General features: G+C 49.0%; 1 protein-coding gene across 5 annotated transcripts in view; it reads left to right on the top strand.

Moving 5' to 3' along the window:
* LOC126523413 (solute carrier family 41 member 1-like) overlaps nt 1–16,987 on the top strand; it is a 474,589-nt gene that overhangs the window by 51,146 nt on the left and 406,456 nt on the right. Inside the window, exon 1 of one of the 5 annotated variants that reach the window (XM_072288881.1) lies at nt 11,190–11,530. The exons of 2 other annotated variants lie outside the window; for them this stretch is intronic. In XM_072288881.1, the coding sequence (XP_072144982.1) occupies nt 11,320–11,530 (211 nt within the window). In that variant the 5' untranslated portion in view covers nt 11,190–11,319. Of the gene's footprint in view, nt 1–11,189; nt 11,531–16,987 lie in introns of those variants that run through there. 2 more of the 5 variants (XM_072288880.1, XM_072288879.1) reach the window with 2 other exon arrangements.

Here is a 16,987-nt window from a genome sequence, read left to right as displayed (position 1 = left end):
CGTTGGTGTCAAAGGCCAACCGCAAATTATACAGCCAGAACTCTCGCCAGTTTTGGCAAAAAATGTGGATATTTTTACCAGCAGCAACGAAGGCAATATCATTTGCATAAACGAAACTACGACACCTTCTCAATTTGGACTATCGTAGGGAAGTGCATTAGCATCCATGGGGAAACACTGTGTGCTGAGGTACGCCTCTCGTCTGCGTGAACCAATCAGAACGATCTGTGCAGAAAAAACTTATTCCGTGCAAGAATTTTGGGATTCAAGCAATGACATAGAATTAAGGGCAACCAATTTATTCAATAGAATCTTATGCTATATACTGTCATCGTGTGTTCTATATGCTCTATACTGTGAACGTGTGGAGCATCGAAGGCCACAAGTTCTGGACTTGTGCTTGCTGTCCATATTTTGCTTTCTAAATTAAATTCCCGGTCAAAATATAACAGCTACAATGAACGCAAATGTGAGTAGTGCTTCAGTCATCAATCGCACAATGTGTTGAGTTTGCTGTACAAGAACGCCTCTTTTCATCAATTTCGCCATGTCAAGAAATACTACGATTGGCCGAATGTTCTTCAAGTTGAACATTTTCGATGTGTCTTTTAAAAGCAAGTTATTTGAGCCATGTTGCACTCGTTGGGAAGCCATGAGTTTCTCTTTTTTTTCTTTTTCATGGAGAAGGTTTGCAATTTTCATCACCTTTCCTGGAACTTCACGTGCCAAGAATGCTGCAGCACGCTAATGAATACGCTACCCCGGAGATGACTACATCTCGTACAAACTACCACAGAGCTTCGTAGAGTTGGCCTCTTCAAAGTCTTTGCACGGCGAAGGCATTCTGAACGCAGCTGAGCGATGTGCATAAAACCACAGTGAAAGGCCGCGTGCTTAGCGTTCAATCTCAGTTTTAGCTTCCACTGACGCCAAGACGTCGGAGCGAGAAATATGCTCACTGACAAATTCTTTTTGTGCTCCACGAATCTGTGACGGGCTTTCCAATTTTTCTGATCGAATGCGTAAGCGGCTACATAATCTTAGCTTTCGCATTTGTTGGCCCACACGGAGCAGCTAAAAGTTGTAGTTTATCAAACTTAGCGGGTTCGCATTGTGAAGAAACCTTTATTCTGCAGCTTTCTAAGGGGATACGCCATTTGATATCCTTCAGTTCACCAAGGAGAACTTCTTGCTTGATTTCTAGTAGAAACACGTACGTAATGGAGCTGGACTTGTCTGGTGCACCATCGAACACAATGAACCGCGCGTGCGCATAGTTATCGGCCGTGGAGTGCACTCTTATGCGCAGCTGCCATCGACAAAATTCATGGTTTTGTCACTGACTCTCGGCGGCAAAGACAGAACTGAAAAAAATGTAATTTCCATGACAGCACGCTAACTGAAACAATTCTTTGGACGTTAACCATGGCCAGAAAAACTCACCACGTTTGCCCGAGCTACACCGAGTGATGGATGGATGGATACAACTTTCTTGTACGTCCGGCAAGGTTTAACGCGACCCGGGCTCAGGTCTCCCACGGGGGAACGTCAAGGCCCTGCCTCAACGCCGCCTCACGGGCTTGCTGGGCTGCCCACGTCTGGAGGTCTGAGCTGCGCAGAGCGGCGGCCCACCTCGACGACAGGGTCTCCGGAGTAACTGCAATCCCTCCAATAAGTACATTGCACTCCCACAGCATGTGTTTGAGTGTTGCTGGTCCTTCCTGGCACAATTTGCACGTGTTGTCCTGATGCTTATTTGGGAAGATACGTTTTAGACGGAATGGATTAGGGAAGGTGTTCGTCTGGAGTTGTCGCAAGGCGACGGCCTGCCTCCTGTTCAATTGGGGACTCGGCGGTGGGTATATCCTTCTGGCGTTCAAATATGCACTGGTTATGTCGTTGTATCTGGTGAGCCTGTCCCGTTCTGCTCGAGAAGTGGTAACTATCGTGCGAGAGGCGTTGCCCTGTTCGGCGCGGCGGGTCATGTCTCGCGCCGTCCGGTGCGCCGTCTCGTTTAGGTTCGGGAGCGCGTCGCCTTCCGTGGTAACGTGCGCGGGGAACCATATGATCCTCGAGCTCGCGGTTTTGGATCTGCCCGCTTTGGCCAGAATGGACAGGGCTTCCTTGGAAATTCGACCTTTGGCATAATTCTTCACTGCCGTTTGCGAGTCACTTAGTACGACTTCGCATTCCTGTTCTGTGAGGGTCAGCGCAATCACTACTTCCTCCGCTATTTCCGAGTGTTTGGTGTATACACTGCATGTGGTTCTGATTTTTGACTCTGCGTCTATGACTACGGCGGTGTATTTTTGGCCGTTCGCATATTCGGCTGCGTCGACAAAGCGCGCTTTTCTCTCCCTGCCGAGTGAACGGAGCAGAGCCTCGGCTTTTGCGTTTCTTCTACCTCGGTTGTAATCGGGGTGCACGTTTCTTGGTATGGTTGCCACCTTAATGGTCTCTCTGATTTTGTTGGGGATTTGCATTTTCTGGCCGTGCTGGTTGTGGTACGTTATGCCGAGCGTGTTCATAATGTACCTTCCCGTCGTGGAGGTCGACAGGCGTTCGAGCTGCGAGATGCGTTGTGCTTCGGCTATTTCTTCTAGGGTGTTGTATATGCCCAGCTGAGCCAGGAGCTCGGTGCTCGTCGATTCCGGGAGGCCCAGGGCTATCTTGTACGTTTTCCTTATGAGCGTGTTGATCTTGTTCTTTTCCGCGACGTACCAGTTGTGGTAGGCGGCTACGTAGGCGATGTGGCTGACAACGAATAAGTGGATCAATCGAATGACGTTTTCTTCCTTCATGCCCGCGTGTCTATTGGTTATTCTCTTTATGAGACTCGTGGCGCTGGTGACATTGCCTTCAAACTTCCTCACGGTTTCGCCGTTAGCTCCGTTGGCCTCAATGATCATTCCGAGGATTTTGATCTTGTTTACTTTGGGGATGGCGTTTCCGTCTTGGGTGTACAGACCGATTTCCTAGTACTCCCGGGGTCCTGTGTAGCTCTTTGGTGGCATGCCTCTGCGCGTGGGCTGGTAAAGCAGTAGTTCGGACTTGCTCGGGGAGCATTTGAGGCCCGTTCCTTGAGGTACTCTTCGACTTTGTGAATGGCCGTTTGCAGTGCGTGTTCAATTTGACCGTCACTGCCGCGGTCTGCCGAAATCGTTATATCGTCTGCGTATATAGCGTGGTGGATTCCTTCGATTTCCCGTAGTTTGCTGGGGAGACCCAGCATGACTAAGTTGAAAAGGAGTGGAGATATAACTGAGCCCTGGGGGGTACCTGCACTTTTCTGGGTTCATTCTTCGGACTCGAGGTCGCCAACCGTCAGGGTGGCTTTGCGATCCTTCAGAAAGTCCCTCACGTAGTTGTAGGCCCTTTCCCCCAGGTTCAGATTAGACACTTGTTTAAGGATCGACTCGTGAGCGACGTTGTCGAATGTTTTCTCCAGGTCTAGTCCTAGGATGGCTCTGGTGTTTCTTGTCTTGTCGTCAGGGATCTTGTTCATTAGTTGTAACATGACGTCCTGCGTGGACAGGCGGGATCGGAAGCCTATCATGGGGTGGGGTAGGCTTCCGTGTCTTCTAGATGGCTGTTGATACGGTTCAGGAAGGCGTGTTCCAAGACCTTACCCACGCACGACGTGAGATATATTGGGCGTAGGTTCTCCAAACTCAACGGCTTTCCGTGCTTGGGTATGAGGATAGCCTTGGACCTCTTCCACTGCTCCGGGATGCGGCCTTCTCTCCAGCACTTGTTCATATAGCCCGTGAGTTTGGTGACAGATTTGTCGTCCAGGTTTTTGAGCGTTTTGTTGTTAACCCTGGCCGGTCCTGGGGCTGACTTGCCGTTGAGTCCTTGGAGTGCCGTTCTGATTTCCGCCTTACTGAAGTCTTCATCTAACTTGGGACTAGGACTGCCAGTGTACCGGCCGTGCTCGACCGTCGGTCGTTGCGGGAGGTACTCTACTTGTCGCAGAGTTTCATGACGATTTTCTTCTCGCTCGCCGCCCCTTTTTCTTTGGGTAGAAGTCTCTGCATGTCGGCTCTTTGCTTGGATTTGCATTGGGTTTCGCCCAGCAGGTGCCTCAGCAGTCGCCACGTACTTCCGTTGTGGAGTTGGCCATCCGCGGCGTTGCAGACTTCGTCCCACTGTTGCTAGCTCAAGGTTTTACAGTGCTCTTCGATTTGTTTGTTTAAGTCGGCTATCTTTTTTCTCAGCTTTCGATTGAGCCGCTGGCCTTGCCATCGTGTTTGTATGGATTTCTTGGCTTCCCAGAGGAGGGCGAGGCGACTGTCCATCTTCTCCGTCAGGAAATCGGGAGTGATGGTTTGCGTGGCCTCCCCGACATCCCTGGTCAGGTCCGCGATCCATCTGTCAATGTAACTGATTGGCTTGTCGTCTTGCCTGATATCCCTATGCTTCCGGAACTTGTCCCAGTCTGTCCATTTGAAGCTTTTGTCTGGGAGGGTGGTTCCCGCTCGGGGGATTGTGATCTCGATGATCATGCGGTCGCTACCTATGTCTTCTAGGGTGTTTCTCCAGGTAGCAATCTCAATGTTTTTGATCATTGTTAAGTCCGGTGTGGTATCTCTTGCAACCGAATTGCCCATACGCGCTGGGGCGCTGGAATCTCTGATGAGCGTGTATTCCAAGTCTTGCGAGTCCTGCCATAACTGTTTGCCCTTGGTTGTGGTGTGGCCGTATTCCCAGGCATGGCACGGTGCGTTGAAGTCCCCACCCACTATTAGCGGGTTCAGGGCGGCGACCTCGGCTGCCTTTTTGAGCAGGGAGAGAAAACGCTGCCGTCTTTTGGATGGGTTACTGTATATGTTCAGCATAAAGATGCTATTCTTCTGCGTTCTGTTAGGAATAATTTCTATCATTATATGCTCCGCCTGCGGGCCTTTAATCTCATGTTCTATGGGTACTAGGCCATTTCTGATTAGTGTGGCGATGTCCCTATCTTTTTGGAATTTAGGGATGAGGGCGCGGTAGCCCGGGATGCTGGCCGACGCGCCCACGGTTTCTTGTAGCATTATCACATCGGGTTTTGGTTGCATGTTTCTTACGTATTGTTGCAGGCCAGGTTTTTTCCCGGCTATACCTACGCAGTTCCACTACCACACCAATAGCTCTTTATCGTGTCTGGCCCTCCTGGAGTCTTGAATAAGGAGCTGTTGAGAAACTGGAGCGGTGCGCGGGGGGCGATGACACCATGGGAACGTCTGAGATTACGGGATTTATATTATGAGTTTCCGTGTTTGGCTGTGGTGATTGCGACAGGGATGGTGCCCACATCGCACATTCTTCGAGCTTGACCACCCTGGTTGTGAGGCCGGATATGGCGGAAGGCAGATTGCCGATTGCACTTTGTAGTTCGGTAAGCATGGCTTCTATTTCCGACCTCGCCTGTTCGGCGCGGCTGGTGTGTTGGCTTTGTACGGCTCGCTTTTTCGCGGGTGGGGTTGCTTTGTCCTGTCCGTCGCCATTGTTGCTCGAAGCAGGAGTGCTGACGGGAGTGGGTCTAGGGGGTTGCGCGGGAGGCGCGACCTTTCTCAGTTCGCGTACCTCTTGGGTTAGCTGTTGTACTAGACTCCTGAGCATGGGGTTCTCACGTTTTATTTCTGCAATAATCTCATTGTCTATGTTCTTTGTGACTTGCGGTTCTGAGGCAGTTACTCGGTAGACCTCGCGCCTTGGCGCACCCTTGACCGCGTCTGCCCAGCTCACCTTTTCTGGGAGGGCCTGGATGGATCTGGACCTGGCTCGGCCCGGTACCGGGGTGCGACTGCGAGCTCTGCTCCTCCACCGTCTGTGCTGGCGGGATCGAGGGGTCCCGGTAGCCGACGTCGATCTGGACCTGGCCCGGCCTCTGGATCTGGATCTTGGCTTTTGCAGGGCGGGGGCTTGCTCTCCTCCGGATTCCTTGACCGCCTCGAGTTCTGCTTCCGCTCCGGCTCTTTTCATTTCCCATCTTCGTTTCTTGACTATATAAGGGGTCTTGAACTTTGCTCGGCAGGATTTGTCTGCCGTAGGGTGTTTCCCTCCGCATAAGCGGCAGTTCGGGGTGCACTGGTGATTAGGGTCTGGGTTCTTGGCACCGCAGCCCCTGCAGATCTTGTCCTGGGGATTTGGGCAGACGTCCATACGGTGCCCCAGTCTACCGAGTGATATGCTCTGAATTCAAGTCGCCGAAATTGACGACACGGTGAGCTTTCTTTTTTTAACGGACCATAAAAATAATTTGTTATACGCGTACAGGTTGGAAAGTAAACGTTAGTTTACAGCGACCATGGGGAAGAACTACTAGGAGAGAAGATCTGAAAAAAACCAAATCATTAACCAATAGTTCACAGGCCGGTGACAATATTTTTCAAAGTTGTAAGAAGTGAGCAAGGAACACTACTCCTCGGCGTCTTTTTCCATTCCACGAGGGAAAAAAAATTGTTTGAGATTCTTGTTGCGCTCTACGAAACGTCTAACTTTGCACAAAGGTGGCACAAAATATCGATGTTCTTCTTTAATTATATAGCATGCCTAGCTAAACCTATGCACAGGCACATTAAACAGTGAATAGAGCTCCTCTTGCGGCCCCTTCCCATCTATATTCAGGCGGGAGCAGCGCTAGAGACACGTTCACAGGTGAAAGCACCTGCACATAGAAGTGTAGTGCAGGTGCGTTCGTACATAGCGGCGTACAAAAACGTTTCTAATGTAAGCAACTGGCACGTGTGACAAATACTCGCTTGCGCTTGCAGTGCAATGTAAAGGTGCTTCAACGGTTCGTTGTGGAAGTCGCGCAAGAAACGTCACTGCCGATATGTATTAGCCCGAGTAATATAGCACCGAGCGGTAATTGGCTTCGACACTTGAAGGTGAATTCCAATTGCTGTGCATGTTATACGCCCCAATAAGAGCTGGACTCGAAAAACGAAAGCGCCAAGGGCGGCCGCGGTGAACCAGTTTGCGCCGAAACGCAGCTGCGCTGCCGGGCCTCGCGAGCCCAGAATAGTTCGTGCGGCGCAGGCAGGAAGCTGCGACGCGTCGCTCTGCCAAGGACGGAGGCCATATTCTGTCCAGTGATGTGCGGGGAAGAGTTCCTAGTGGGACCGATTATTACAAGAATGGTGAGGTCCAAGCGGTCCGGCTGCGAACAGATCGTGGAAAGGCCGAAAGGAAACCCGCGAATCACGTATTTCGAATACGAATCGAATACATATAATACGTGTCCAATGCATCAAATCGGATGTCGATTAGTAAAACACAGACAGATGTATTTAAAACCTCATTTATTTGGTATAATCAAGTACCGCGTCTGTGCTGACTGGCGAAAAAAAGAAGCAGTTATCACAGAAAAGATTTCGTCTTAAACACCACATCGTAACTGCCATTAGAAAACTGCATAACCAGCATCTCAGCATCTTTAGTCTGGTTGCAAGCAAGGTTTCCAAGAACAAACAGCTGCTGATGACTACTTTCCAAATAACGCTAAACTATCAGTTACCGGAAAAAGTTCAGACGTGAAAAACGAAAATAAGCAAAGGCTGCTGAAGGATTTTTGTGCCTCACACGCATGTAAAAGGAATTGTTGCAAAGAAACAACACTGGTTCTTGCATAAAAAAGTAAGACTGCTACATGATCAGACGACACTAAATGGTCGACAAGCGAGAGTAACAGGTTATCAATGCAAGCTTCAACCGCGAAACCGTAAACAAAAAAGAAAACCTTGCATTATTCATTTTGTTTCTGCACTACTTCGATTTTTTTCCATTGTTTCACTTCGGTTAACTTGCGATATTTCGTTTACAGACGGAGAACTAACCAGACACCACGGTCCTTAACATTATTTTTTATATATTTCGTTATCAACCTGCCACAGTAGCTCATTGGCTATTAATTCTGCTGCTGACACGGAGTTGCGAATTTTGTCTCACGGCGGCCTCCTACTGATGGGTACGGAAAGTGGATGTTAGGGGTTCCCAGGTTCTGGAGTTGCGGATGAACTACGGCGCATCTCATGGCCCGTCGCTGATTTAGAACGTAGAGCGCTCAACGTAATTGCATCGTTTTTTACCCTCTGGCGTTTTTTAAATGTTAGTTAAACGTGATGACGCCAATAACAGCGGCAGGACGCCTGAAAGATGCGCGTGGCAGCTGCACGGTGGGGCTTCATTCACTCAAATATCGACGATACCAGCCAGTGGCATACGCTCCGTTACATTCACGATGGCTGCCATCACGCTTGTTCTTGTAGGCCGAATTAGAGAGGCAAGTGCGCACTTCTTTCTGCGCGCTAGTGTCCCCCCCCCCCCTATTTTTTTTGGTGGTGTATGAGCATTAATTATGGCTTAAGAAAAGCGTGGCTGTCCGGGTTGGTCGCTTAACCATTGCTTCAGCAGGGAGAGAAAAAAAAAACATTCTTACTACGCCCTTCGTAGGAAGGGAGAAGGTGGCAGGACAGCCCCTTGCCATGTCGCCTTCTTCCTTCCTTCCTTCCTTTGAATTGCGCACTGCAAAATATTTTTTTCTTGTTTAAAGAATGGCCTAAAAGTGGTTTAGCACTTACATTACATTACCTATGAATTGCCTATATATCCCTTTTCTGCGTATGTGTTTCCTTTTACCACCTGAAAATGCTTTTCAGGGTGCTCTTCGATAGAACATACCATTACTCCTTTCCACGAGATTTTGCAGGCGTCATTGCTAATGAACGCACCTGGAAATGTGACATAGCAAGTGAGCTGCTGCGCTGTCAATGCCAGCAAGGCCTCCGGCAAGCTGGCACTCGTGAGCAACGCCCGAGGAATGGCGCACCGAAAGCCTCCTTCTTCGGCAGTGGACACGCAAGCTCAATGTTGCATTCAAGCTTCCGGGGATTTCGAGAAAAGTGTGCTGCAGACTGTGGCTTGCAAAGATGGCGCTGCACGTTTGTTAGGCAAATCCTGCAGAGTGCGCTGAAAGCGCTGCACCGTTACGCGGTGCCCTGTTGCGGAGCCTTTTGTGGTTGTGCAGACACACCAGCCAATGGCGGCTCACCCGTTGATGATGTATATTTGTTGCAATCTGGATATTAACATAACATTCGTTTTATCGCTGAGTAAATCTGTAGAAAATATGGCCGGCAGCTTATCAGGGGAATAAAAATGGCCGTAATTTAAAGCGTCTTGCCTCTGTCGGCATCCGCGGGCGGCGATGCTTTTGCGTGCGTGATCGCGGAGCAGCCATCATCGCTCAGTGGCGCTACGGCGGCCCACCTTTGAACATTGGTATGGGTGCGCGATGACACCGGAGCGTTAGCGAAGCAGTTAGCCTAATGAATAAAATACTGTGCACATTCACGGACTTGTGCTTGTCAATGTGCAACGAAGCGGCCCACTGCTTCTTAGAGTATGCGTTTCCTTTCCGTGTTATGACCAATTTCTCTGAAAGAGGGATCAACTATATTTAGCGTATATCTGCATACTCTTCCACTTGAACGTGTAATAAAAGAGGAAACACTTTGCGCAGACTACGGTCATATTGATGCGCAGGAAGATGTGGCCACTTTACGGAACAAGCTTTATTGTTTCAGTTCGAAAGTTACAACTTTGACTCCTTCCTAAAAAGCTCATATAAATGGACATCTTGTTGCGGGTATTAACTGCATCTTGTTGGCGTTCGCATAACGAGAGAACGTCGAAAATAAAGTTTGGAGAAAAACAACACTGTAGTTCTGAAAAAATATGTTTCCGCACGAAATTCCGATATGCCTGCAGGCAAAACTCGCAGGCGGGTTTATTTGCGTTTACAGTGTAATCTGCGCCACACTAATAGCTGAGGCTCTCTTTTGAAACGACACGGCCTCGTTTCGAACAACTTCCCTGTAGCCCCACCAAGCGAAGCTTGGTGGGGCTGTTTGATTTGATTGACGATTATTAGCGGTGATGTTGACGACGAATGCCTAATTTCTTCAATGTTTTGTCCAACATGAGAGTGGTCAGTTGATGTTAGACGTAACCGTACGTGCACCATTGCTGTTTGTCTGCGTAGTACACAAAAAACAAAGGGAGAGATGTTTGCATGAGGCGTTCTTGTGCGCCATATTTCATAACCTCTGAGAGGGTTGAGCATTGACATTGTCTCACGTGGTAAATTGTATCGGGGAAGAATAATTAAACTTGAATTGGATTATGGGGCTCTTTGTGCCAAAACCACAATCGGATTATGAGGCAGGCCGCAGTGGCGCACTCCGAATTAATTTTGGCACCGTGCTGTTCTTTAACATGCCCGCAAATCAAAGTTGATGAGTGTTTTTTATTTCGCCCCCATCGAAATACGGCTGCCTCGGTCAAATCCGCGACCTCAGGCAATGCCATAGGCGCAAAGCTATCGCGGCGGGCACAGAAGTGTTGATTTGACGTGCGATCGCTTCCGCTCTGTCGCCTAGAGCCTGCGGTGAGCTTTAATTAATGTTGATTTGCTTCTGCGTGCCCTGCGTAAATTGTCCGCTAGATATATTTGCATGGTTTTATTTTTCAGAAGTAGCAAAAACAAACCGTACTGTACCTTGATCATAAGTTTATCTAGCGTTTCCTTGCCTTCTCACGTCACCTTTTCTTATGCCACCCACCCCATGTATTTGCATGGGCACTGCGGGCAAAGAGTGGCAAGGCTTTTATTCACTCGTTTCGCGGCTACGTCGGTTCTACGCATTCCCTGCCGCACCTCCCGCTCTTCTCTTCCATTCTATCTAGCTTTTTTCTGGACTTGCGCATTGGTAGATAGGTAAGCGCTTGCTGGGGGTCACGAATAATTACAGCTCTCAAGAGGCTAAAGTGGCGACGACCCGGGAGCTACAGAGGGCATTGTGCACATTCAACGCGGTGCGGTATAAACGAGTTCCTCGCGTCTCTTTTCTTTTCTGCCACGCTTCTATGTATATACACGCTCTGAACCCCCCCCCCCCCCCCCCTCCGAGGCGGTGTGCCGGACAGGAGCTCCACCGCAGCAGCAGCAGGTGGAAAGCCGAAGGAAAATGCAAAGAAAGCTTCGCTTTAAAAGAAAGGCTATATGAATTAACCGAACATTCCTTGATGGAATTAGTGCCAGGTACACTGTGTCATTGTTGTTTTACCCCTGTTTATATCAACACCCCGATCGGTGTACACGCTCCTGGTGGAAGCAACGCTTGCTTCGTCCCGCGTCATCTTGGCCAGTGAGAGCGCGCCACTGCTGCCCGAGCACGGGAGGCGCGCCCTGCGAGTCCTCCCCTCTCCACCCGGCGGCGGCCACTGCGGCCTGCATGCGAGCAGCTGCGCCCTCCGGTTCAGCCGGAAAGCATGTGCGCACCCGCAGCGTCCCACGAAGTCGCGCGCAGTAGACGACAGCATCGCAGCTGCCAACGAGAGGCTCGCAGCTGCCGCTTTTCCGGACCTGTGTCCCAGCCCCATGAGTGCCGCGTCCCCCTCCTCGCCCAGCGGCGGAGCGGCGGCGCTTGCGAACCGACCTTCAGCTGGGACCGTGGGATGGGCCCAGGCTTCGCAACGCACGGTACTTATCGATGTGCTTCTTTTCCGTTGGTTCCTCGCCCTACCTAGCGTCGTTCGGTGGTGTGCTCGAGGAGTTGTGACACAGTGCAATGCGAAGCAATGTTTCCAAAATGCGCGGGATACTTTCTTTCTTTTTTTTTTTACGTATATCACCAAACATCTGTTGTAAGAAAAATGACGCACGAAGTTTCCAAGTGAGTAGCTCATCCCCACCCAATATATCGCTGTTCTTTAAGGTGCATCTGCTAGACCGTCTGAAGGGGACAACTGGGATATCACGCTGCCGCTTACGTGAACGTGTTCCAATGTTTAGGACAGTTCCGCGACATTTCTGCTTCCAAATCCGTGGTATATTACATTTTTCTCTTGCTCTACTTATTATGAGTCCTACCCGTCGCTCCGATACCACGGCAAATATCCTTGATCTTGTCCTAACAAGTAACCCGGACGTTCCTTCTGATACACTGCATTTAAATGGCTTACCCGATCACGACAGTATCACCGGGTGCATCACGCATCCATTTACTGAAAAGAAAACTACCATTAAGCGAATTCTTGCTACAATCGCGCGAACTTTGAGATGATTAACTCGGAACTACACACTTTCTCTGGAAACTTCCTGGCTCAGTATTCATCACGCACAATTGAACTAAACTGACGGTCGTTCAAAACCACCTTGTCTCCTCTTGTTGATAAGTATGTGCCAATCATCACCATCCGACACCATAAAAATTCACCTTATTTCACACATCGTCTTCGTCGTCTTAATAATAAGAAAAAACGTTTTTACCGCCAAGCAATGACCACACGTCTCCTGTCATCATGGAACAAGTACAAGAATTGCGATAAAGAGTCCCTGCTTAGAACAACCCGTCATAATTTCTTCAGTCACGACCTGTCTACTATGTTAACCAGTAATTCTCATAGATTCTGGCGCATTATCAATCCGAGCTCCTATCCTGATATAGTACTAATTAATGCTGACGGACAACCAGTCACTGAAACTGAGTGTTCTCAGCTTCTGGACGATGCATTTTCGTAAGTGTTCACCAATGAAGATATAACTTCTTCGCCAATATTAGAGCCATTGCCTAACATTTCCCGGCCAGAAATTGTCATCAGAGAATGTGGTATTCTTGTCCTGTTGAATAACCTCAAAACTACTACCAGCTCTGATCACCTTGGTTTCAATAATAAGATACTTAAAAACGCTTCCTTAAACATTTTTCAAGTGCTATCAGCCCTGTTTTCACAATCATTATCATCTGGCGTTATTCCTCATGACTGGCGAATAGCCACAGTAACACCAATATTTAAATCGGGTGATCGCTCTGTCCCGTTTAACTATCGTCCTATCTCATTAACTAGCAACATATGTAAACTTCTCGAGCATGTCATACATACACAAGTCATCAACTACCTAGAAAACCATGATATCATCTTGAAGTACCAGCACGGTTATCGCAGGGGTTATTCATGCGCCACTCAGCTCGCCGGATTTCCTAACGATAAGTTTTCCGCATTTAACGAAGGATTCCAAGTTGACGCAGTGTTTCTTGACTTCTTTGAAGCTTTTGATCGCGTTCATAATCACAGGCTTCTAATCAAATTAACACACTTAAATATTCACCCAAAGGTTCTTGCATGGATTAAAGATTTCCTCTCCAACAGACAACAGTTCACCTGGGCTAATGGCTGTAGCTCTTCTTCTGCTCCTTTAACATCTGGAGTCCCCCAGGGCAGCGCACTCGGTCCCCTACTTTTCTTAATTTTTATTAATGATCTACTCGAGTGTGTTTCATCTCGAATTCGATTATTCCCAGATGATTATGTTATATATCATAATATTAGTAATGACGCTGAGCGACTTTCCTTACAAACTGATCTTGATGCGGTGATCGCTTGGTGCTCCTCGTGGTTAATGTCTTTAAGTAAGTCTAAAACCAAGATAATGTCATTTATCAACCATTCCACTTGACTTCCTACCACCTACCTTCTCAATAATGCTAGAGTAGAACTTGTGCCAACTTGAAAGTATCTTGGCCTTCATCTTCAGTCTGACTTATCTTGTCATTACCATATTAACACACGAAGAAGTGGCTCTTGTGTGGAACCCCGTTTTCTACTGTTCTCATTTTGCGAGTATTTTTGCGTGTTTTCGGGAGGCGCCGCTTCCGAGACCTTCGGCGATGGAAGCGGAGTCAGCTAGACGTCCGGAGGAGACCGACGTCACAGCGTCGAGCGCTCCGAGGAAGCGCAATCACCTGATGAGCGACACAGGCAGCGAGGACACCCTGCTGTACTACTCTGCTTCAGAAGAAGATCTGTCGGATGACGGCGACTACTTGACAGTTGTGAGGCAAAAAGGAAAGAGGAGAATCGTCACTGCCTCCTCGTCTTCAACAAGGATGACGGCGGCAGCAAAGGCCCATGACACGGCTCATACCATCCTCTTCTTACCCGTGACGCCGACCGACAACCTGAATCGGCTAAACAGGCAAGCCGTATCTGTAACACTAGAGGCTGTTGTTCCAAATGAGCTCACGGATATGAGAGTTAACACCCGTAAGAACATTCTCGCGGTTGATGTCAAGAACAGAGCAGCATTGGATATCTTGAGTACAGTGAAAATGCTGGGCAAGATAAATGTTCGCCCCATAATACCACAGGACAGCAATACTATATCAGGTGTGATTTATGATGTCGATGAGTCAATCGACGACAACGATCTGCCTATTTTGGTCAAACCCGCCACAGCAGATGTTCCTATTATTGAAATCCGTCGCCTAGGAGATTCACGCTGTGTGAGGATAACTTTCAAGGGAGGTAGCTTGCCGTCCCACGTGAAAGTTGGATTTTTTCGTCATCCAGTGCGACCGTTCGTTCCAAGACCACTTCAGTGTCGTAATTGTTTGAAGATCGGGCATGTCAGCGGCATATGCAAAAATTCGACCGTGTGCGCGAGATGTTCTGAGCAGCACAGTGCAGATGCTTGCCGTGCGACTCACTTCAAATGTGCCAATTGCTCCGGTCCCCATGAAGCATCGTCGAAAGACTGCCCGAGACACAAGACAGAGCGGAAAGTCCTCAAACAAATGGTGAGAGACAACTCGACTCACAGAGCGGCCGCCGCCAAAGTACGACGGCGTAGTGTCTGCCGTCACCGTAGACGATCCTCGTCTACTAGAAATGCTGATACCGTCGCAAGACAGCCGATACTTCCTGAGGCTGGTGCTCCCAAGGCGCTCACCCACACTAACAACACGGTGTCTGATGACGCAGTGAATACCTCTACTGCAAACGACTGGCCTGCACTTCCGACATTAAGTCCTCCAGCCCAACAAAGGTCGACGGTGGACTACCGACGAACCAATGAGGGCGCAGATCACGTGCGAGGTCAAGACAAGCAAGTAATCGCCATAATAAGATCTCTAATGAATGTCATTCGCGTGTTGTTAAACGACATGCAGACGCCATCTGCTCGAGGTGCACTACAAGTGCTGGACGGCCTGGATCCGGTTCTTGCGAGCCTCGAGTAGCAAGCACAATGGCTCTACCGCATCAGCCGTTCTTCAGACAAGTCAAGGAAGCATCTATTATGCAATGGAATGCCCGTGGCCTGAAATCCCGCAGTGATTTTCGCCATTACGTTTTCACCAATCGATTCCCCATTGTTGTCGTCTGTGAACCGAAGCTACAGACACCCGTCCGGATCTCAGGCTATGAACCTCATGTGTCATCGACTTGTACTGACATTAGCAAAGTGACCATCTACATACGGTGTGAATTGACTTATGTTGTTCATCCAGTGCGGCCACATGACACTAATCAGTATGTGTGTTTGACCGTGAAACAACAAAACCTTGCGTTTACTTTAGTGGGCGCTTACCTTTCTCCATCAAGTCGGTTTGATAGGCAGAGACTGAGTGACATTATAGATGCGACACCTGGTCCATGGATTGTTGTTGGGGACTTCAACGCGCATCATTCACTTTGGGGAAGCAACAAGATAAATTCGAAAGGAAGAAACCTCGTGTCCTTTGCTTGCGACCATGAACTTTGTTGTCTAAATGATGGCAGTCCCACGTTTCTGCGCGGCCGGACATACAGTAGTTGTTTAGACTTAGCATTTGTTTCGCGATGCCTCACTCGCTGCGTCCATTGGTTCGCAGATATAGAAACCCACGGAAGCGACCACATTCCTACCTACCTGCAGATAAAAGGCCTCACCAAATCCGTTGCATCAAATTTTAAACAAACAATAGATTGGCCCGTGTTTAAATCCCTTATGGAAGACGCATGTCACGAAGGCATTTCGTCCACACTAGAATTTGAGATCGCCAAGGCTATGCAGGATGCTATGCGCTCATTTCGGTCATTAGAAAAATACACAGATTTTGATTCGGAAATACAGAGCCTCCGTGCAATCCGCCGGCGAGCGGAGCGACGGTACCGACGGACTAAATCACTCTACGACCTTAGAGAGGCCAGGCGCATTCAAAAGAAAATGCAGCGTCGTCTTGCTGTACTGCACAATCAACGCTGGAAGTCGTTTTGTGAGTCTCTCGACCCACGTAAACCTCTGTCGGTTGTCTGGAGAACAATCCGTGGTCTTCGAACAGCTCCTCAACAGCGTCGTCCATTTAAGTCTCTAGCCCTACATCAAGGACGCCGAGAAGTCGAGGTGGCCGAAGATTACTGCGCAAGGATCGCGGGTCCGGCGCTCACGTATTCACCTTGCGCACCTATTCCCATTGTGCCCCCTTGCTCCCGGGATCCTCGTATGGACGCTGCTTTCTCCATCGAAGAACTGGAGGCCGCACTTGCTGGTTGCAGGCGATCTTCGTCACCAGGACACGATGGCATCACATACTCTGCGCTTGTAAACCTTGGTCAAGAGGCCAGAGATGCCCTTCTTGGCCTATACAACGCATCATGGCGTGACGGCTTGGTCCCTACAACGTGGAAATCCAGCCGGCTTGTTCCACTCCTCAAGGCTGGCAAATCCCCGTTGGAATTGTCATCTTACCGTCCAATAGCACTGGCCAGCTGTGTCGGCAAGGTAATGGAAAGAATGATACTTGCACGGCTAGAATGGTACTTGGAATTCTACAACGTCTATCCAGAGGTAATGGCTGGTTTTCGACGTGGCCGCTCGTCAATAGATAGCGTTATCGACCTGGTAACATACGTACAACACCAGAAACATCTGAAACGAATCACTGCGGCCCTATTCCTTGATGTTAAAGGTGCGTACGACAATGTAGATCATCAGGCAATTCTGGACGCCTTAGAAGCTGTAGGGATTGGTGGACGCACCTTTCGCTGGATATGCAACTATTTGCATGGAAGATCTTTCTTTATTTTGACTGAAGACGGACCAACGCCATCTAGCTATACCAGTCGTGGTGTACCGCAAGGCGGAGTACTCAGCCCTACCCTTTTCAACCTGGTGCTC

Source organism: Dermacentor andersoni, chromosome 6 (assembly GCF_023375885.2).
Source record: "Dermacentor andersoni chromosome 6, qqDerAnde1_hic_scaffold, whole genome shotgun sequence".
Lineage (NCBI taxonomy): Eukaryota > Metazoa > Arthropoda > Arachnida > Ixodida > Ixodidae > Dermacentor > Dermacentor andersoni.
This window is presented reverse-complemented; position numbering and strand designations above follow the sequence as displayed.